The following is a 23,469-nucleotide window of genomic DNA, read 5'->3' as shown; positions in this document are numbered from 1 at the left end:
GAGGAAAAAATATGTTCCTCATGTAGTCAGTCAAATGTGGTTTTCACAGATGTTATTGGACTCTTCATTCCCTCACAGCCTCGACCCTTCATTTTGACATTCAAGCCAGCAGCGAGGGGCTTTTATGTGGCCATTTTCAGCTTGTAACTGGCTAATAGTTTTCAGACTGTGTCACTTTCAGTTTAATCAGCAGTGCGTTGATGTAAAGCTCTGGGAAAGTGCAGCCCTGAGGACTTAAATGCAGGAGCGAAAATACATTCCATGCAACATCAAAATCCATGTTGGGACAAATACAATGGAACAAGTGGTTCTGTGGCAACTCCTGATTCCCTTTCATGACTTTAACCTTTACACACTGATCTTGATTTGACACTTGACAGCAGTAAAAATACCCTAAACGTTTTTTTTTTGCATGAAATATGTGTTAAGCCACCCACAATACATGCTAAATAATAAATATAATAAGGGTACTGCAAAAGTTTGTACACTGAGGCTGTTTTGTGTCAAATTTGGCCCGTTGAGGTAGATTTTAGCTCGACCAGTGTGCTTCAAATCAATGAAAATGGTGGTTTTACAGAATCTTAAAACTGTACAAGTTTTGAGTGTGTGTGTGTGTGTGTGTGTCTATTGTTTTATGGGACAGTGGTGAAATAATCTACAAAGTAGGAATTTCAAATCAACTTGAGTTGGGATGGTGGTAGTGGGGGGTTCATAACATTATAAAGATCCACAAGGTGCCACTGCAGTGACTGACATCATGGCAGTAAGTGCAAAAGGCCCTTGATCTAATCTTCCAACATGAGGAGGTGATAGTCATTTGGACAAGGATGTATCAGAGCAGGCAGACAACATAGAGCTCTGATTGCAGCCCCTCTGATAAGGTGACTGATGGAGAGGAGCAGGCACTAGGGCACACATTTATGTCAAAAAACGTCACTATTTGTTGGTCTTCACTCAAGTTGCTGGCAGGATGACAGGGCTAAATGTCATTTGAATGACTTCAGGAACCGCATGCATCTGTTGTGATGGAGGAAGCGGGGATCGAACCACCAACCTTCCGGTTTCTGGATGACCTGAGCCAATGCCACCCCCGAATAAGATCTGTACTGTGAAATGTGTTACGGAGGCGCAGACAGAAAGTGACGTCTGGGGTTCAAGTTTAAGTTTGCCGTGGTTTACGGCCGCAACAGTAGCTCGTGTTAGGAATTATTGTGCCTGTTGTGAGATCATTCAAACCTGTTGTTCCGGCGATCAGGTCTGGTGCTTGTGTGTCTCACCGAACATTGCAGTAACATTACTGACACCGAGTGACCAGTGTAGAATACTACATATCATCAGAATTGTGACCATGACAGTTTACTTTGCCTCTCGCCAAAAATCTGTGATCATCTCGATCTCACCTGGGACCCTGAACACAGGATAAGAGGAAAAAAATGTATACATTCGTAGCGACATGGCCTAAGTCAGCCGGGACCCCGACCCCGAACAGCAATATAGTACAAAAAAGGGACAGACACTGTTGATACAGAGTATGCCTCAGAAGAAAAGTGTTTTTGTTTGTCAAACTGAATAAGCACTAGGGCTGTCATTGACTGGGGATTTTCATAGTTAAATCTGATTTGTTAGTTTTTGTCTTTAGTCGATTCATATTGGAATGTTTTGTTGTTGTTGTTAAAGAGCAGCTCTGATGGAGATCCCGACAAATAAACACATCTAATTTGCGACTTTTTCCACCTCAAAGAAACCAAAGCATTCAAACAAATAAACATGAGGGGTGTGCAGCGACAGTAGCTTAATTTATTTAGTGAGACGGAGACAAGACAAAGACAAACCAAAACACGGTGTTGTCAGCGAACATCAGAAAAGTGCAGATAAAACAGGAACAACTTGAAAAACAACTCATGCTCGGCCTTTCTCCGTACGCTCGTGGCGGTCTGACGTGATGACTATATAAATGAACAAATAAATATGTATATGCCCGCAACAGTGCCTTTAGTATAATGTATGTTTTTTTAACTCATTTTTTTGTGGGGGGACAAGACGTGGGTTAGCTCCACGGGGGCAAGGACTGGGAGTTCTGTCTCTGCAGGCCTGGGCCTCCTCGGGGCGGAGAGTGATATCTCCTCTAGCTTTGGACTGGGTGGTCCCATGTCCGGGGCCAAGTGTGTGGTGGCCTGAGGCGGGCCGGGCCCTGCTCTCTAAAGGCGGGGCTCGTGGGGGGCTGGCGCTCCCTGTCGTGGGTGGGTTTCCTTCACATTGGCGGGGTTGACTCTGGGTCCGCTGGTGTGTGGCCCCCAGTGGCCTTCTGTTCTTGTGGGGTGTGGTCTCTCGCTGATCTCGGGGGATGGTTGTCCTCTGGCCCGCCAACGCCCTGTTTCTGCTTGCCTCTCTGCAGTCTTAGGGGGCCTCTCCCGGTTCTGCCGGTTCTTGGTGGTGGAGGCCTGAGCTGGATGGGTTTGCTGTGTGGTGGGAAGCAGTCCCTCACCTTTCATTCATTCTCAGTGACAAATACACGTATGCACATATGCATGTATGTACAGTACTCTCTGGTTTGTCTATGGTATTGTCATGTTGTTATTTTTATTATAATGATGGTGATGTTGGCAATAAGATTACTATCACTACTATTATTGTTATAGTTAATATTATTATTATTATTATTATTACTAATACGTATTACTATCTCCATTCTGTATTATCACTGTGGCTGTTGATATTTTCTTGTTATTACTATTGTAGACTCTATGGGTGTCATAGACATTTGCTGATGTTGTCCTGTTGTTGTTGTTGTCTCTTTCTGTCTTGTCCCCACACTCCTTTTGTCTTCTCTATCCCCTCCTGCTCCGGTCTGGCCGCTCCACATACGCATCACAATAAAACATAAAATGAAGTCAAATAGAAATGATGGAACAGGAGAAGAGTATGTTACACTTTGCCTGGCGGAGCCAATCTGTTTAGCATGTAAGGGCATCTAGATCAACAATACTGTTACTATTACTGTTACTAATACTGTTACTACTAACAATACTGCCCTATTGACTGGACAGGACAGGTAAAAAAAAAAAAAAAAAAAAAACTTTACAAAACTCTGTTAGCAATCTAATTTGCTAAAATCCACAGTTGGGATTTAAAATGAAATTGGCATAAGAGCCTTACCTGTTTTAAATGCTACGCTTGGTTGTTGACATGTGATATGTAAGAAGCCGCCGGAACAAAGTGGCACTTTCACTTTCTGTAGTCATCTGTAACCTTTTTCAAAAAACATCCACGCTTTGGATGACTTTTTTATTAGCCATTATGAGCCAATAAGTTGTTGATGGTCTTGCTAGCATTCAAAGCTAGCGCTCACCTCAGCTGTTTTGGATTATGTCACCGAAGCAGGTGATCGTATTATCCATGGTAAGTATTGGTCTTCTGTTAAACACACACAACATTTTCAATTCCTTATTAACACAAACCGGATCGTCGGATAGCCAACTATTCTAAGGAACCCCTAATAAGCACATATGGAAATCTCACAAAAGAATGTTGAAACAGTTGAAGTAAATACCGGGTCAAACAGAACTGTAATCTCCAAGAAATATTTGAGTAAGCTTTTCTCCAGTCAGGCAACTTAAAAACAGGGGGTGCTGTCTGAAATAAAATTATGCAATGTCACTGCTACATGGCATCAAGGCAGACACAACAGATGGAGTCATTGATGGAATGGCAGATAAAAGCTTTTGCTAAGCCATTGTCAAAACAGCAGCTGGACGTGTTTGCCCAGTCCGTTTGTGGAATGTATCAATAGAAGAAAGAAGACACCGTTTACATTCACAAATTCATTGGATTATTGCCATAGTTAATTCATGTGAATTCCAAGTTTGCACGTACGAGCTCTAATTCGATTGTTGGCCAAACTGTTTGTGCCGACTAAATTTTGCAATTTTGATCATCGTTCAGTTGTGTGGGCTTCTCAACAAGGAAGAGAATGTTACGTGCTAGTGTAGCATATGGTCGTATGCTGTGTGGCATGTGATGCCATCAATGCTTTGTTTGCCGGGAAGGACAGTGTAGTTCACGCGTGCGACTGCATCGGTTTGATCAAATAAAATCATGTGAGCACACCGTCATTGTCTATGCGGGTTTTGAAATAACACTGGCGACGAGGATGGAGCTTCCCTTCTCACCTTTGCTGTCGTTCCTCACTCTTCCCGGCCTGCCACAAATCCTCTGCTCCTGCTGGCATGCATCATTTGAGACGTTTATAGCGGCTATTAGGCTAACCGACGTTGGCGATAATTTGGGCTAACTGACGCTAGCGGTAATAGGTTGCGTGCCATGCTAATTCACAGCCTGGGCGGTGAGGGACAGCACATCTTCCATACCCTCGGACCCGTACAGACATACGCAGACTGTGTTGCCTCGCTGGCTGGACATTTTGCTGCTCCACAGAGTATCATCGTCCGCCGGATCATCTTTCGCCAGCACCGACAGCACACGAACGAGTCGGTGCACGACTACGTCACCATAGAGTCTCGGTTTGGCCATCTGGAAGAGGAAATGATGCGGTTAACTGGTTCCAGACCCGACCGCGATATGTGAATTACCACGAAGTAAGATTCAATATTGATAAACGGAATATTTTTGTAGTTAGAGCATATATCTGTTTATGACTTTCTAAATATGTTTTATTACCACTATTAGTAATTATTAAATAACCTTTACAGTCCCATTATTCGTTCTTTACACCATATTGCTAATGCGCTGGCTACAGGATCACTGCAGGGACACAAGAGACGGTCACAGCTTCACGTATAGCATGCTAATGAGCTAACTAGTTAGCCTCCAATTTATTTATTCTAAAATTAAGGGTTTCAAACGGTGTGGGTAAGAAGGACAAAGTAAGAAGCCGAAAACATACCACTTCCACATGGAACGGGAGGATAACTTTTTTCCACTTTATCATGTTGGACATGTCACCGCTGAATTCATGCAGTGTTAATGTAAGTGTAAGTGTTAATGTAATGTCATGTCTCAGCAATTGCCGCCTAGTGACCAGAATACTAGATACGACGTGTCTTTCAATATTCTTTGACGGATAATGGGCCATAGTCAACGACAAAACAACGATCATTTGTTAATGAATACATTTTGGAAAAAACAGGATAGAGTGAGGGAGCCACGTTCGAACCGCAATGCAGCAAAAGACGACTGCAGCTCAAAGTCTTCTGATTAAAGTAGTGTGATCAACAATCTGAAATGCTTTTGAAAAAAATGTATTTTGAAAGATGGCTAGACCGCATTGCTTCTTTTGAAGTATTTCGATTCTATCAATTCATGACCTTCATGGCAGCAATAACGGTATTGTGTTTTCTGCAAAAAACAGACCGAAATGGTGAAAGGAAAGAATTGGAATCCAGAATTTATTTTCCCCCGTTTACTGACCAGAGATTCAAGAACCGTTGTCAGAACAGAGAAACGTTGGAAACATTGGAGTATAGTTATGTCAAATACCACGGTCACTTCCTTTGAGGAGGGGAATGACAAGGGCAGATTTCCTGTCCAATCGGATTTAATTTGAAGTCAAGGTGAGATTAAAAACATGACACAGTGGACCAGCTATAATTTCAGCAGCCAGTCTTAAAAAGAATGGCTCCATCTTATCTTGGTCAGATGGTTTTCTTGGATTGAGATCTTTTAGCGCGGTTAACATATATGTTATTCTTTAGGGGGTAAAATTGAAATCCTGAGTATTGTCATTAGAAATTTTGTGAGTTAACGATATTTTGGCGTAATTATCACTATTTTATAAGAAACCAGAGGATCATAAATTAGGATTAAAATGATTGTTTCTGCCACTGGCTGTGAGATCCAAGTATACTGAGCAGAAGACAGATTGAATTACGACAAGCTGAAAAAGATTTTAATCGCCAGCCAAAACTCCTTCAGATTTTGATGGTTTTCTGTTGCAGGAAAACAAAATCAGATTTAGTTTTCTGAAGAGGCAAAACGTATTTCTTGGTTGGCTACAATTCAACCAGTCGGATTATAATCCATTTGTGCTGTGGCCCTAGCAGCATTGTTACAAGCAGATTGTTGCAATTGTGACGCTGTAAAACAAAACAGTATACCGTTTTACCACGTTTGATGATAGCAGGCAAGCCTGGGGAGTGAAAACTGGACACTTGCAGTCAGTGTTGATGACAGGAGGCTTGTAGACTGGTCCAAAGACAGGGAGCCAGCAAGCAGGTCCAAAGGCAAAAGCCCAGCAGACAAGTCTTAAAGGCAGGGACCAGCAGGAGGCCAGCCACCAAGGTCAGCAGACAGGGTCAGTGGCTGGAGGCTGGCAGAAAGGCTGATGACAGCAGGGTAGCAGACCCGAACCATCGGGATCAGATTTATGGACACTGCCGCCTCCGATGACAACTAGCCGATAACCTTCCCGAACCGAGTCGCCCCTTCAGCTCGCTAACTAGGACACTTTGGCGCTGCCAAACAAGAAGGAAGTCAACGACAAATGAAAAATTTGTTAAAAGTGTGCCTAACGAGTTGCAGTCACTTAAAAGATAAAGTAAAAGTAATCCAACTGATGAAGACTACATGACGCTCTGACTGTTTCCTCATCTAATCCCTTGAATCAAAGCCATCACCTAGCAGTGGGAGAGAAACACAAGACACCTCACATGGAGGGAGGATTCTAGCTCCCACGCAATGCGCTTTACAGTCAAAAAAGCATTCATTCACTCCACAGGCACACACTGGTGGTAATCTACATCTGTAGCAACAACAGCCCTGGGGTATACTACCAGAAACCACCAAACATTCATTCACATTTATACAGCAGTGTGGGCGGCCGTGGAGGCAAGGTGGGACAGGTGTCAACAGCAGTTACTGGGATGGAGGAAACGGGTTTCAAACCACCAACCCTCTGGTTTCTGGACAATCTGCTTTGACAGTCGCCTTCACTCCAAAACAGATCTTAGATCAACAGAAGGAGAAACAGAAACAAAAGTGTTATCCGACCCGTGTAAAGAGAATTCTAAGATTCAAAAAGAAAAAAAAAAAAGCAAAAGGAGATACCTGGACCATGGAAAGGAGACATCAAACCAAAAGAAAAATCTACTCTTGCAAATTTTAAAGAATAAAAATAACTACAGGTGGTCCTTAGATTACGTACAAGTTCCGTTCCTAGACTGTGATGTAAGTTGTGTTTTTAAGTCGGATCTTACACCTTAATTACAACTACATTAACTCGCTCACTGTATAGCCGCTCACACTGACTATACACAGAACACATGAAGAACACTAAATAATATATTGTGTTTCAGTGAGTGGCAACCTAGCTGTCTTTGTTCGATGGTCCTTAAATGCACCATAGTTGTGTATGTGCTAACTTTCTTCCATGCTACACAGATAGACTACCACAGTGGTCCACCTTGAAGCTGTGCGGACAACAAATATACACATTACGTCATCAAACTTTACCTTTATGCATTCCCACAGGGTATTAGCATTTGGGAGCAAATATGAAGTGAAATAAACCCTCATAAAAATACAGTATAGTTGACAATCTGTGCAGAGTGGGAGAAGGCTAGCGCACGTACAATAATGGTGCGTTCAAGGACTGTCAAACAAAGTGGGACACTCACAACAAACAACATAAACATGCAAAAACTTCAAACTATATTATTTTTTGAGTAAAATAATGGCCCGTATTTCCCAAATTGTTATGCATTTACTTAATATTGTATTTAGTTATTTACAAAAGTATTTTATTGTGTGTGTGTGTCATTGTATCATTGCGCCTGAAAGGGTTCCTCCGCCCAGTCCGTCCCCACCCACGGACCGGTACTGGGCCCAGGACCTCTGGACTACTATACGGTATTGTTCCCGTTTTTCTTTCACCTCATATTTGGTCCCAAATGCTGAAACCGCGTGGGAGGTTTGACGACGTTATTGAGTGCTCATGTGCATATTTGTTCAATGTATAACATCTGCAGTCCCAAAGGACTTTTTTGTCCTTGGAGGTAAATTTTGCTTGTTTTTTGCTCATAACTTTGGTTGTGTTACTCCATATGGCATGATATTTCCGAAGATGTTTTTTTTTTCCATTAAAAATCATCAAATTCAAATTTAAAATGTGTTCTTAGGTCAACCAGACGCCTTGGCGTACATGGAAAATAACTCATTTTGTCTGCATTTTTCTAAGCAAAAACAGTGACATAATTGAATCAAATGGGCATTAACAAGACTGGCAACTTTATCGACAAATTGTGTAGCATGAGTCTATATCTGAAAATCAGCAGACCGAACAGAATACCATACTGTTCTATTGTACCATGATAATGATAACTGATTGATAATAGATTTGCACAACTTAACTCCTTGCAAGGGAACTACTGTGCCGCAGCATCCAAGTCCTGGAGGGCGTAGATAACTGAAAAAGAAGCCCCTCATCATTTTGCTCGCTGTTCAAGTTGCTATCACCCCCTTTCCATGTTTTTGTCTTATGTGTAATAGGACTGAATTGATTTAGTCATCTGCTTGAATAATGGTCATGAGTTCAGCTGATAGAAGTATTTTAGCTGAGGTACTTGTAATATTCCTGGCACTTGCTTTCTGAAGACTTCCTTTCATTTGCCAAGAGTCTTCTGTTAGGAGACTACCACCTTGCCAGGACCTGAGTTCAAGTGAACATCTGTTCATGTCTGTAAATATATTACATCTCCGAGCAGTTCAATCATGTGACTTGACAACAGTGATCTAAATAAGTCAGCGCTCAGTCTATCAGGCAAAGGACAAAACAAAGTTTGTCCTCAACATTGCCTCAAGTGTTGCTAGTATTTATTTCGTTCCTCCGTGACCTAGAAGTGGAAGATGTGAAGCCACCCCAAAGACATGCAGGAATGGTGTGGAGCCACAGTGGGGTTTTATGATTTCATGCATACATACTGTACCTAAGGCAAGAAAATCAAGAACTGAAATTACTCTGTGTGTTTATTGTCTGTGTGTGTGTGTGTGTGTGTATTTGTGTCAGTCTGTTCTCACTGATGTACATTTTTAAAGAAGGTACTGGTCATGTGTTTGCTTAAACTGTAAATCAGTGGTTCCCAAAGTTTTTACGGCCGCATACCCCTTCAGACATTTGACCTGAAGCCCTGTACCCCCTACTCCTGCACACTTAAAAACACACACATATTTGGATATGAATTAACTTGAAATATTGAACATAATTAATTGGTATTCATTTTATAGTAATTTTGGGTCAAAATTGTGTATTTCACGTGATCACTAATAAATAGATAAGTAATCATCCACCATATATTTTACAAATATTGAACATTGTTAATTGGTTAATTAATTTTAAAGTAATTCTGGGTGAAAATGGGTATTTTCACATGAGTGCTGATAACTAGATCAGTAATCATCCTACATATCTTTTATTCCAGTGTGATGTTGGCATTCTTCCATTTGAATGGCTTGAATTTGGGCATCCCGTTTGTTGTCCACTGACGATGGCTGTGGATTAAATCTGCATATTAATTTATTCTCAAACGGCAGGGGAAAGTGTAACAATCACGATAAAGCAGTATCTGAAATACAAAAATACATACAACCAATGATAAAGCCCCACTCGCTGTGACAGGTTTTCACCGCTGCGCCGTGCGGGGATTGGAACACCGATATAAATCTAATCTTTGACATTAAACACTATTAATGCACAAAATAATCTTCAAATGTACTTATTTGTTCATATGATGCACACAGCGCTATGAACAACATTGTGTACTGTCTCTTTCCTGCTTTCTGCTCTGTCCTCCATTGTGCCGTGAGGCGTTCAAGCGCACTTGTAATTGAGAGAGGCGCTAATTGTTTTTAATTTTTATTTGCGTACCCCCTATTACAATTGGCGTACCCTTGGGGGTACGCGTACCCCACTTTGGGAACATAGCCTGTAGATAGACAGAAGATACTTGAAATTCAAAGAATCCAACAACTCACAAAGAATACTCACGTAAAACTCAAAAGGTTATGCGCATTAAATAAGAAGGCTGTTTTATTGCATGTGTCAGACGTATGCCATATTATGCATTTAGACAATCTTACATCTTGCTTCATGAAAAATAGGAACAAAAGAATTTCATTTTGCACAAATGCATATAGACACTGACCACCCATGCATCATCAAATTCTAGCAGCTCAGCCAACATGGCAGCATACAGGATGCTCGCACCTCACATCTGGAAAATTGCACTAAAAAGATGGTGATACACAAAAAGTGGCTGTTAGCTCTTGCACACAAGACATTTGTGTGTTGCATGTGAGGGGTTTTGTGGTTGTTTGTTGCAATATGTGAATTCCAAAGCCCCATGGTCTCTTTAGATCACAGTTCTGAGTGGGAGACAGCCAAAGCATCACACAAGAAAAATCCGGGATGCTGGGCAAGAGTCATCATTATGCCCGAGAGGCCACTGTTCCCCAGCCTTTTTTTATGACAGTTTCAGGTCTCGCAACAACAAAATGGATTAGCAAGGACAGGACTTAGTTTATGATCATCATCACTCGCTCAGGGCAGTTGTGTGATGGCTGTCAGAGAGACCTGTCTACCGTACTTTATGATTTCTGCAAGCAGCTGTTGAGTTATCAGTGGGGTGACCATATTATGAAAACACAAAAACCAGGACACTTAGCAATGAGACACTCAGATGATACTCAAAGTTAGTTAAAGATGCCTTAGAATTTCAATTCATTTAAAATGCGCCTCCTCTGTATGGATAGAACATTATATTACAAATTACCATATATAACCAGACACAAATTTGAAAGGAAGAACATTAAAGAAACGGCATGGAAATGATTCCGAAACCAGTCTGTGAGTATTCTCATTCATCCAGGTCGTTGTATTCTCAGGGCATTCAATCGACCACAGCTGGACTGTTCAGGTTGTCTTAGAAGACGTTTCGCCTCTCATCAGTTCATTGCTGAAAGTCTAGGTGAGACACACACCAGTCAGACAGTCATGGAATAGTTCTAGTCTCAGAACTTGGAGCAAGATCCATAAACGAAGAGGCAGGTCCACACAGGAATGGTTGCCTCTTTAGTGGTGTCAAATTGTTAGGATACAATGGAGTGCAGCCTATGCACGCCAATGATGGTCATTTGGGTGCTATCACCTTTGTTAGCATCCCATTCAGATGTAATGACGGTCATGAACCCACCTGAAACCAGGGTCTTTATTTGTTAGAGGCTAAATGACTCAATCTCTAAGGAAGGGATGAGAGGACACCCCCCCCAGTCCTCTTCCACACCATCTGCCTTCTCTGTCCAGAATGTGTAAATTTTTCTTCTCAAAAGAGTCTTTCTCTTCGAGGTGCAGGTAGACCGCAGAGTCTTGACCTCAACAGTTAGCCTGTCTGTGTTGTGCCATGCACCTGCTCAGTGGCTGCTTGGTTTCCCCAATGTAAAAATCGGTGTGTTCCTCACTGCACTGGACAGCATAGACCAAATTGTTCTTCTGGGTATGGGGTTCCTGTCTTCGGGGTGTATCATCCTCTGTCCCAAAGTGTTACCAGATTTGAAGTGTACTGGTATGTTGTGTTTGTTAAAAATCCTTCTGAGTTTCTCGGATAGACCTGAGACATACGGGATGACAATGTTATTGCGTCTGCTACTTTTTACGTCCTCATCCACCTTGCTTTTCCTCTTTATGGAACAAGATGCGCGTTTTACAAACGACCAGCTGGGGTAACCACAGGTTTTGAGGGCATACCTCAGGTGCTTATACTCTTTCTCTTTGGCCTGTGGACTGGTGGGAACGTTATCAGCTCTGTGTTGTAAGGTTCTGATAACAACTAGTTTGTGTTCCAGTGGGTGGAACAGAAAAAGTGGCTCTGGTAATATTTATAGCTTGACTTACCTTTGTGTTAACATGAATATTGACTGTGCAAGAACGCACCCATCATTAAGAGGCATTGCTCTTCTGACCTGGAGTTTTTGGCAGTGGAGCCAGCGAAGAAGACAACCGTGCAACTAACCGTGTAATCTTATAATTAAATAACTACATTAAATAAAAATAGGCATACAGACAAAACTAACTGAAAAAACATTGCATCACTGGCTGAGCAAAGATTTTTTTTTTTTTACTACAGCTACACACAGCTGGTAACTGGATTGCCTTGCAGACAAATGAATCCAGAAACGTGTGTCACAAAGACAGGAGGACCATATGGGATCCCAAACCGTGTGCCCACATCTTCAGTCTCACCCTGGTGCATGCAGCTGTTCCAGACTGTCTGAAAATCACGTCTTTGTGAGAGTCACGGTCCTACTTGGAATTAACTAAATGCAACTAAACACACTTCATCAAGAAACGTACAGGTGTACATTGTTTTTTGTTATTAATTCTTTCCAAAGGGGTTTCTTCCACTTTAATAAATCAAATAAATGACTAGTTTGTTAGGTGCAATGTTTGGCACAATGATAACCGAGACAGTGTACGAAAACCAAGACATATTTTTGGCAATAATTTTTGTCGCTAATTGACGTACGCAAACGAGAGTGTACGAAAACCAAGGCACCATTGTATGAGAAATTGGGCAAGATGCAGAACAGACTGGAACGTCAATTCCCAAGCACGCCCAGAATGAACTGGCATCAGGGTTTGGGGATTGCAGAAAGAACTGAGTTATCTGGAGGTTCCTGGTAACAACCAGGACACTTGTCAGGCTGGGGACAATGCTGCTCAGGATGTCAGGTAGAAGGTCTCTTGGGATGCTGCAGCACAAGAGGGACTCTGCGAGGAACAGTAACAGGGAACCAGCATATTGAAGCTGTAGCTTTAGAATAAGCTAGCACCACGGCGGTAAACACAAAAACCTGAAGTCTCCACTGTGACTGAGGGGCTTTAGGTGTGTAGCAGGATGAAAGGTCAATTGTGTTACTTGAGGCTGGAGTGACTGTGTCTTGGCGTGACTGTGTCCTGGCTGAAAGGCTGATGGTGTCGCATTGCAGTCGTGGAAGTGAATAAGAGGTGGAATGGAAAACTGACTAATTCAGTTGATTGACTTGATAATATAGAATTAATTCAAAGCAGCACAGTGGACATGTGGAAATGTTGTTGTTGAAATTCAAGATTCAAGATTCAAGAGTTTTATTGTCATATGCATGGTAAAACACGCAGTTATACTATGCAATGAAATTCTTATTCTGTTCATTATCCCAAGAAAAGAAAGAAAACACAAGAAAAAGTAGAAGAACATCAGAAACATATATACCAATAAATTAAGCAACAACAACAGAAGAGACATTAATACAGATAAATAATACAAATAAATAAATAAAGTGCTATGAGTGTTTGCGTGTGTGAGTGCTTGGTTGAGAAGCCTGATGGCCTGTGGGTAAAAGCTGTTTGCCAGCCTTGTGGTCCTGGACTTCAAACTCCTGTAGCGTCTGCCTGACGGTAGGAGTGTGAATAATGAGTGTTGTGGATGTGTGCTGTCCTTGATGAGGTTGTGTGTTCTGCGTAGGACTCTAGTTTTATAAATGTCTTGCAGTGAGGGGAGGGCTGCCCCAACAATGTTCTGTGAGGTCTTGATCACCCGCTGGAGTGCCTTCCTATCACGTGTTGTACAGTTACCGTACCAAACAGTGATGGAGGCTGTAAGGACACTTTCGATAGTGCATCTGTAGAAGGAACAAAGGATTTTGGTGGACATGCCAAATTTCCTCAGTCTTCTCAGGAAGTACAGTCTCCTTTGGGACTTCTTCAGAATTTGTTGGGTGTTGTGAGACCAGGTGAGGTCCTCGGTGATGTGTGTGCCAAGGAACTTGAAGGTTTTCACCCTCTCCACCTCAGTCTCATCAATAAACAGGGGTCTATGCGGCTCCGGCTGCCTGTGTGGAGGTTGTCCCTATGCGGACACAGGTTTACTGAATGAATGATTTTCTCTTCCTGTATCTGAGTGGCAACCAGTCAAGGGTGTACCCACCTCTCACCCAAAGTAAACTGGTATAGGCCCCATGTCACCAACAAGTTAAATGGTCGTGTATAGTCACAATATGTCACACTGTATTCATACAGGTGTATATAGTACTGATGTATGGTGCCAGTTGTTGAATTGTTTGGTTTTAAATTAGCAACAAAGAATGCATTTGAATATTTGGTGTTGCATATCAGTGTTGACTGAAAAAAAAAACACCCACATTTTGTGTTTTATCTACTCAATACAAGAGTGACAGGAGTTATACACTTTTCCACATTTAACGCAAAATACGGGTGGAAACATTTCCCTGAAATCCATCTACTCCTCCGAGAATAGTCCAACTAAAATGACAAAGGAACTGGCAAGCCACCTCTCAGAGAAAGCCACACAGCCCCTTCAGTTGTTCACTATGCAAACATGGTTTAATTCAGTCCATCCTAATGATGCAAATTTATGCTGTTAATTATTTCTAGCTGAATTCTATCATGGCTAAACATTTCCAGAAATGCAATGGGGATATGTGACTATTCAGGGAGGGAGGAAGAGGATATTACTTACAATTACTTTGTTGGATTCATTTTAATTTGAATTAAATTTATTCTAGGAATTTGCATTTTTATTTTATAGCATTGTTTTGTGTGGACCACGGTGGAGCATGTGGTTATCGCATCTGCCTCACAGTCAAAGGCCCTGTTTTGAACCTCTCTTTGTGTCTGTGTGTGGTTTGCATGCTCTGTTTGTGAGTTTTCTATGGGTCCTTCGGTTTCCTTCCACAACCCCAAAACATGCATGTAAGGTTAACTGGAGATTCTAAATTGTCCATAGGAGCTTGTGCTTGTGAGTGTGTCCAGAAAATGTCCTCAAGCTAAGGTCAGGTCCAACCCGAGCTGGTAACACCCCCCACAAGCACTTTAGACACCCCTGAGTTAGTATTGAGAACCACTGACCAACAAGATCAGGATTGGGGTGGATTGTTCATATTGTGCTCCGAGACTGCTTATTTTCTGTGACCTGATTTCAGACTTGAGTGGGTATGTTTGGTCACGACTTGTGCTTTGTCTCATAGTTTAACACTGCTACTTTTTATGAGCGTCACAGTCTTTTGAGTATAAAATTGGTTTTGTGCTTCCAGAGGGAAGTCCTCTTTTCTTGATTGATTGGCTTCTTTCATCGATTGATTGGCTTCATAGCATCACGTGGGATGGCTTCATTTCCACTCCCAACATGCAATTGCTCAGTGGAGTTTTCTGAAGCTGATCAACCAGTACCATAAATTCTAACAAAGGTGCTCCGTTATTAACAGAGGACCCCTGTCTAAACTTACAGTACTGAAATAATTTATTGGCTATAGGTCCACCTCGTCTGGGCCCGGATTTGGGCCACCAGTTTGTGATCTCTAGTCTACTCAGTATGTGCCCTGTGATTGACTACCAACCAGTCCAGGGCTTCTCTCCCAAAGTCAGTTGGCATGCAGTCTAAAAACTAGTAATATCTATTATCACCACTTAATTAAACCTTGTGTTACGAGACAAAAATAATCAGAATGTTGAAATATTATTTTTATATCATAATAATATGACGCTAGTAGTTACCAGTGGCCAGCAAAACCGTCTCTGCTGGCCTAACCACTACCAGAAGCACTGACCTACATTGACAATTTAAATTCTAGTATTTCTTGTACAATCGACAGTCTATCATCTTCATTTCATAGCGTGTCTTTTGGTTACATTGCTTCCAGTATGTGCACATGTATGTTAGAAGATGAAATCTGACTGGACAAGAAAAATCAATCTGTTGCCAGGGCCCAAAACCTTCAGAGTTAGGAGTGCTGGCACAGTGTGACGTAAACTATTAGCAAGGGGTCTGTTTGTTTAACCCGTCCGATTTCAGATTCACCTCATAAGGCCAGCTAGCAGGCGTACAGTACATACACGATCATGCCCACAATTGCTGTCGAAGGAGGAGAAGAAATTGACTTGGGGTTGGACATTCTTAAAAATCAATTTACCATTTGCAAAAGCAGACTTTTCCGGAAAAAAGCTAGACATTCTAAAGAGAGGTGGGCCGTCTCCAAAGCTAGCTAGCTTGTCTTGGCCCGGGAAAGGGTTTGTTCGCCACTTCCAGACCAGTGCTTATGAGCGGTACACCTGGCTGTAAGCCAGTTCTTAAATGATAAATACTAACTCCGAATTGCTCCACACGATGTTGTCTAGAGGTTTGGATTTTGGAGTTTTTTAGAGATCATGTTTTGGATGATAAAAGGTTAACTGGGTTTCTTACTTTAGCAATAATGGTATTCACCTTAATTCTGTAATGGCACACATTCTTATATTGCGTTTTTGGATATTATTGATGGTTTGTAATTGTGAAATGATAGCAGTGGTTTTAAGAGGTGGAATAGGTCGCTTAAATCCCCAGTGAAGGCCCAGGTACGAAATGCACCACCTGCCACTGGTAGTTACAGAGAGAGAGGGAGAGAGAATTGGCTTTACTTGTCACTTATACAAAGGTACAAGCAAAATTGTGCGATCACCCGTACATATACAACATACCATCCAACATGACAGGGGGGTAGATAGGACAGGATGACTGGGCGATAAAAGGGGAAGAGAAAAGCGCAGAACAAGAGGAGAGGGGAGGATAAAGAAAATAAACTCTATACTATGTCCCTATGGGGGAGTACATGGGCAACATAGGCACAAATAGCCACACAACATAAGAACTCAAAGGCTTGCACCAGAGGAGGGGGAAAGGGGGCAGGAGATGTTCCAGTGCAGACCGTCAGCCAGCCACTCGTCGCAGCCACATGCATGTGCCGTGGACCTCGCATGTCAGCACTGGGGGGGGTGAAGGTGTGGGATGGTGGAGGTGGCCGTGTGTAACATACAGTGTGTGCATATGCGTGAGTGTCCTTGTATGCGTGTGTGCATAAGCCTGAGAGTCGCTCCATCTAGCGCACCATTTCGGTGCCTCAGTCTGCACGATGTCATCGCGATAACAGCAATTGCCACGGAGATGATCGTGAACAGGCCCCCAGACGTGTGTGTGTGGGGTGGAGTGGGGTGGGGATGCATTCCAATAGACTCGACTACTCTATTTGTCCACTCTGGCCTCTTGACCGATCCAGCTGTCTTTGCAAAGCCGAAACCTTCTCCAAGACTCATAGTCACGGTCAGAGTAACGGCTTTACCCACCACATCAATCATGACGGGCAGCTGCTGGGCGCATTGGACTGCTGTCTCCATCTTGCGAATTCTGCGATACATCAGGGGAGTGCCTAATCCAATCAGCAACACACCTGGTATCATAGTTCCGAATAGGTAGATGACTTCTATGTCCTCAACAGAAACAACTGGCAGTCCCATGACCCTCCACTTCCCCCAAGTGTCCATCACGTAACCGGCGGTGAACGTTACGTCAGGGCAGACAGGTCTCGTCGAGAAGGTTTTGTCAACTGCGCGGACAGACCAGTTGATCAAATCCGTGATTTAGATTTGGAGAGCAATGCGGAGAGATGCTCTTAAAAGTATGAGACAAGGGGAAGCGGCATAGAAAATGGATGGATGGATGGATCAGTTAAAACTAATTTCAAATTGAAGTGACTTGATAAAATTATTTGCTGAACAATATTTTTCACCTTGACTGAATTTTTGGAATTCTAAAATTACCTTAACAGCCATTTTAATCGGGCTACCCATTATTGTATCCATGAAGAGAGAGACGTTGTGTTGTAAGCAGCAATTAGAAATGTTGGAAATGTATCCCACAGTGATGCTTGTCACAAATAAAACAGCTCCTGCACATCTATCACATTTATAGAAGATCGAATTCTTGGGCCTTCTTGCCCAGTCTGAAATGTGGTATTGATTTTATACCAAAATGCTCCGAAGCTGCTGCAGTACATTTCTCAACTCACTGGCTCTCCAGATGGCAAGTATCTTTAGTGCTCAACTTCCTTTTCTCTGGCTGCGACAGCTCTGCTTCGCTCCATTGAACTGAGGCAGACGTGCCTTTTGCTGTACTTTTAATGGACTTAATTTGAAACACACGAACAGGACAGTACAGACAGTGACCTTGCCCAAGCAATAGAGAGATAATGAGGTCCCTCGTTTATATGTGATTAGTGATTCATGGTGTAATTATTACTGAGTGGAAAAACAAATTGTGACAGTAAAGAGACTCCGACTTCATATACAGTGATACCTCAGTGTTTATTATGAATTGGTTCCAAAAGGGTCGACGGTGACCAAAAAATACCAAAATTATACCAAAACATACAAAATAATATTAATCCAATCAATCCATTCCAGACACCCACAAATTTGAACAAAAATACATTTTATAGCGAACAATTATAGTTTTAGATGCCAAAAACAATGTGAAATAATTACATGTTTCTCACCTGTATCAAATGGCTAACACTCGCAAGTTGTTTTGGCCTCATGGCAGGTTCACCGTGTCCCTGCGCACTGTCGATGCGAGCGCCTTCATCACATACACAGGAATGGGGGATAAGTCACTGTGGATATGGTCCACTACTGATGGGGATGTCATACAATTTCATGTCACAAAATCCATACTATCCCTTTCAATGTTCATCTATCCAGTTCATTCCTCATTTATACGCATTTATAATTGTTCTATGCATGTAAAACTATAATTGTAAAACTAAAAAAACATATTTTGAGGCTTGTGGTGTAAGTGCGTTCATTGGCAAAGAACTACAGTCAATCGCTGATGACATCATAGACGGGCGATGGAGCTGACTTCCACTTTGTTTTTCCATGTATTAGTAAGCTAGTAGGCTGCTAACAAGGACATTTTGTGATAAAAAAATACATTACGAACACCCTTGCACTCACAGTGTATGACACAAGATGTGTACCACATTGTACGCTAATTAGGCCAAGATGTCAAGGCAGGAGAGAACACCTTACCTGTGCAATCATCTACGCTAACCGAAAAACGTGCTAACCGGGGCATATGTTAACCGAGGTTCGATTGTAATTGTAGACAAGTATCCAGTTAGTGAGAATTTGTGTTAACTCAGACATGAATTAAAAATTTGTGTTAATTAATTAGTGATGTAACCTGTTATGACAACACTAAATACATGTACATAGCATGTTAGCAATAGCAATATGTTAGCATAGCTAGCAATAGGATTTCACAGCGAGCAGGCTCATCCCAAATAAGTAAATAACTTACTCTGCTCTTTAAAAAATATATGAATTAATAAAATAAAGGCTTTAAAAACTCAATTTCAACAACTTTGTTGGGTGTGGCAGCTGTCTGACCATGCGTTTGATTTATCAATTTGAGTTGGTAACTATGAAGCATTATGTGAGGCTGCTCAGAGGTTTTAAAATCTAAGATGTCACTGAACTGATGAATAGAGCGGGTAAAGGCTGCGTACTGGCCTATATGTCACTGTCCAAAGAGATGGGGGACCCTGCCTGCCACAATGTTACACCAACACAAATGCTCCAGCCGTGAGCTTTTCATACAATAACTGAGAAAAACCAGGACAAACCAGGAGCTTCAGCTTCACCAAAGAGCAGTCAAACGTCTTCTTCCACCTAATACACAAAAGTGTCCAGAATAATATTCAATACTTCCTGACTATGTCATTAGTTAGTATTAATATGAACATGCACATTTGAATGGACAGTTTGTAATGACGATAACAGTTGATATCCTGATGGTGGTTTATAACCCCGGGCGAACTACTAGCTACTCCAATTAGAGGCTGTGTTAATAATGAAGCATGCATTCATACAAGTTTTTGTCTCATATTCACAGCTGTACAGCTCATTAGACTTTGGGAGAAAATGGCAGCTTGTCCATGAACACGTCACCCCGACAAGATTCTACTGGTGAGTCATCTGTTTCACATCTTTTTGTTTTGATTACTTATGAGTGCAGAGGCCCTTGCTTGTGACTGAGCCAGTGAAATTGATGCATGACTGACTGGTGATTCTACGAAAATATTGCACCCTTGATACAATCAGGCAGATATTAATCTTCTCCTTCAGAGCGCACTTTGCATTCAGCGTCCGAAGACTTGTTGCCTCACACTTCATTTCTCTTATGTCTTGCTTATTGCTGGCAATTATTGTTTGTATGTTTGGTGAGGACACACAAACACAGTCAAAAAATCTGCAAATCTGCTGCTGGCTCCAAAATAGACAAGAGGCGAGACCGGTTCTTTGAGAATAATGACTTACAATTTAATAAAACTTGCATGCAAGGAGACAAATCAATGCAACCTGAACAGATGGCTTCTAGAGAAGATGTCTGACTATTCATGTCAACATGTTGGTTAGTATAGGAAACCACATACTGTATATGAGCGGATGGGGGGATCTCCTCCTATGAGGGTAGGGGCGGTGAAGCGTACACTCACATGCCTAGACACACAAAGCTATTTGAAACAGGTGATAAGCATGTGGAGGACTTGTCTTGAAGACAAGAGGCATCTAGCCTTGAGCAGATAATCATGGGAAGTCAGTGTGACATTAACATGCAGAAATACAAATGTTTGTTATAGGGTTGTGAACGATACAGCAATCCGACTGGACAGCCGGTTTAACAAGTGAGAGATATGGCGCCGTCGGTAGCAGCCTACTGGGTCGATGACAATCAGCCATATACCCTTAGATTAATTCATTTTAGAGACATGCGCCACAAGACAAGCAATCGGTTGGCAGTGCATCGCTTAAACAACACAAGAGCCTGGGCTGCCGGCGAAATGATTGTCTCGCATGCACCGTAGATTACCATGACTGAAGACACGAGTGGATGGAAATAGTAGCAGCGTGCTAGCTCTAGCTAGTCACGGCGACAGATTTTCGACAAATCAGAAAAAAAAACAGAGCAGCTCTGAAGCACACTGGTAGCACAACAAATCTTGACCAGTGAGACCAACACACAAACAGAGATGAGTATGCTACCCTTTTTTTTTATAGGGCTACCGCTTACCTTTTTTGGTTTGTAACTTGTTTACTTTTAAACGTTGCACCTTTGTGACCTTTGTGACCTACCTGGAGTGTTGAAAACACTATGCTCAATCTGAAATGTTGCACGGTTATTTTGAGTATGAGACTTCTTTACTTTTCCAAGCTAGCACAGAATTTTCATGACGGAGGACCTAAGTGGCAAATAGGGCCATTCACTTATCTTTGCTTGGTCACATTTCCTTCAATTATGACGAAATTTGTCATTATTTGAGCGGCTTTGCACTACTTATTTGTTCATTATCACTGACTGAACTGAGAGCTTTTTATTGATATATTTTATATTCATCCCATTAAACAAAGGATTGTCCATCACAAAGAGATTTACAACCCTAGTTTGTTAATTCATGATTGTAACTAATATTAGTCAAATCAAATGGAATAATGGACACAAAACATTTTACAATGCGCGAACAAACCATATTTTCCTGACACACACAGATAGATGCGTGCATACTTTGAACATGCAGGAGGTCCTCGGTTCAGGAAACGCGTTCCGTTCCTACAACGCGTTCTAAGTGTCGTGTAAGTTGGAACTTGTACCTAATATTTACTGAAGATAACAGTAGTCACTCACAATGTGTACAGAACACATGAAGGACATATAAAATACAGTAATACGTATTTATCACTTATCTTTTTTAAATGTAATCTATTTTTTTTGTTGTTTAATCTGAATTTTAAAATTATATTTTCACTTCATGGCCATTTTATGTCATGTCGTTCTGTGATCTGCCATTCACTTAGGTCTGTGTCGGGTCTAGACAAGGAGCCAGATCTTGTTCACATGGAAGCCCACACCCCAGATGGAAGTGAGTTTATGCTACACACGCGTACATCACAAAATTCCCCAAGGTAACAAGTAGGACGTGCGTGGCAAATAAAGCGACTGCATTTCTTTGAACTGACATGGTTTATCTTCTGTACAATGTTGTCTTCCTAATTGCCTCGATAACAGACGTCAAGCGCCTCCATATATGCAAATGTTTATGCAAGGCGGTGCTTGCATATGACTGCTATACGACGGACAGGGTGTGATGTTATTTGGAGAATTACTTGACATTAAATTAACTGCATCAACAAGGATTAGACACAGAATATGGAAGTGTGCTTCTACAAGGCAATGACTAACATTCATTTCAATGTTATTTAAATGATGTATTGGATGTTCTCATTTAAAGATTCATAGAATGCAGTATGTTACTACAGGGCTAGTGGGTGAGGTGTAAAGCCCTAACTGTATGTCTAATGTGCAGGTGTGCAGTATGTCACATGCAGAGTGCAGATTTGCACAGAAGCCAATAGGAACTATCCCTTTTCAGGATACATTGACATCAGCTCATTGGTGGTTCAGGATGACTACATCTTCATACAGGTCGGTATTCACATTACAATGTTGAGAAATCCCAGACTGATATTTTGTTTGGAATACACAATATGCAGCAGAATAAAAATTGGATGACATTTTGTATCAAAGGAAAAAAAGTCAAGAGAAGCAGAGTACTATTTTTGTGTTCGTCTCCCTGACCTTTGACAGTTCTATTCCGCCTGTTAAGGAGGCCATGCCAGCTTGTGTGCAACTTCCTATCGTGTATGATATTTCAACAAGTATTTTTTATTTACGATGAGTTGGTAGTCTTCGAAAGGTGAGTCACCCGGGCCATGTCCACACAAACGTGGATATTTTTAAAAAATGCACATTTCCCCTACTGCTGTGTTTAAAAAAAATGTGATTCACACAAGTGCGATTTTAAAGAAAATATCTCTCCAAATAAAAACACATTTACCGGCGGTCATGTGCATTATGTCGGTCCGAGCTGACTCGGTTGTAAATTCTAACTCATCTCTTCATCAATATAGTGCGATATTAGATGCACAAGGTGTGTGCATTATCTTTAGCACTTATACTACTATCTTTAGTAGTTCAGCACACTCTTACATGAACCCCAGGAAATCTCTTGAATGTGTTTTTTTTTTATACCCGTAACACACCTGAAGCCTGATTTTTAGAATATTTCAACTCAGGCCAGACTTTTCCAAAAGCTTCATATTAAGAACAAAAACCCACGGTAACTTCTGGATGAGAGGCCAAGACGCATAGAAAATATGCATTTTTAAAATATCAATAGTTGTTGAGAATCTACCTCTTTCTAAGGTCATTAAAAATCCTAAATTCCCCATTTCCAAATATGTAGTGCCCTCCAGAAGTATTGGAAAAGTCATGTCAATTCCTTTATTTTTACTGTAGACTAGTTTGACATCAGAAGATGAGACCAGAGAGCACCACTTTAGCTTTTATTTACAGAAAACCAGAGAGCTGTCTATGGGTGAAAAACAAGCAATTGTGAATGCGAGGGAAGATGGAAAATCAATCTGAACCATTGCACAAACTTTGGTCATAGCCACTACAACCATTTGGAATGTCCTGGAGAAGAAATAAACCACTGGTGTACTACGTAGCAGATGTTGGGAAAATATCAGCAGTTGAT

General features: G+C 41.6%; 1 protein-coding gene across 2 annotated transcripts in view; it reads left to right on the top strand.

Moving 5' to 3' along the window:
- LOC129182179 (VPS10 domain-containing receptor SorCS3-like) overlaps positions 1-23,469 on the top strand; it is a 220,399-nt gene that overhangs the window by 145,034 nt on the left and 51,896 nt on the right. For both annotated transcript variants that reach the window (XM_054777958.1, XM_054777957.1), the window contains exons 5-7: positions 19,767-19,840; positions 21,728-21,792; positions 22,237-22,355. In XM_054777958.1, coding sequence (XP_054633933.1) covers positions 19,767-19,840; positions 21,728-21,792; positions 22,237-22,355 — 258 coding nt within the window. The remainder of the gene's footprint in view (positions 1-19,766; positions 19,841-21,727; positions 21,793-22,236; positions 22,356-23,469) is intronic.

The sequence above is a fragment of the Dunckerocampus dactyliophorus genome, chromosome 6, assembly GCF_027744805.1.
Source record: "Dunckerocampus dactyliophorus isolate RoL2022-P2 chromosome 6, RoL_Ddac_1.1, whole genome shotgun sequence".
NCBI lineage: Eukaryota > Metazoa > Chordata > Actinopteri > Syngnathiformes > Syngnathidae > Dunckerocampus > Dunckerocampus dactyliophorus.
The sequence above is the reverse complement of the archived record's forward strand: the minus strand, read 5'-3'. Positions and strand labels throughout refer to the sequence as shown.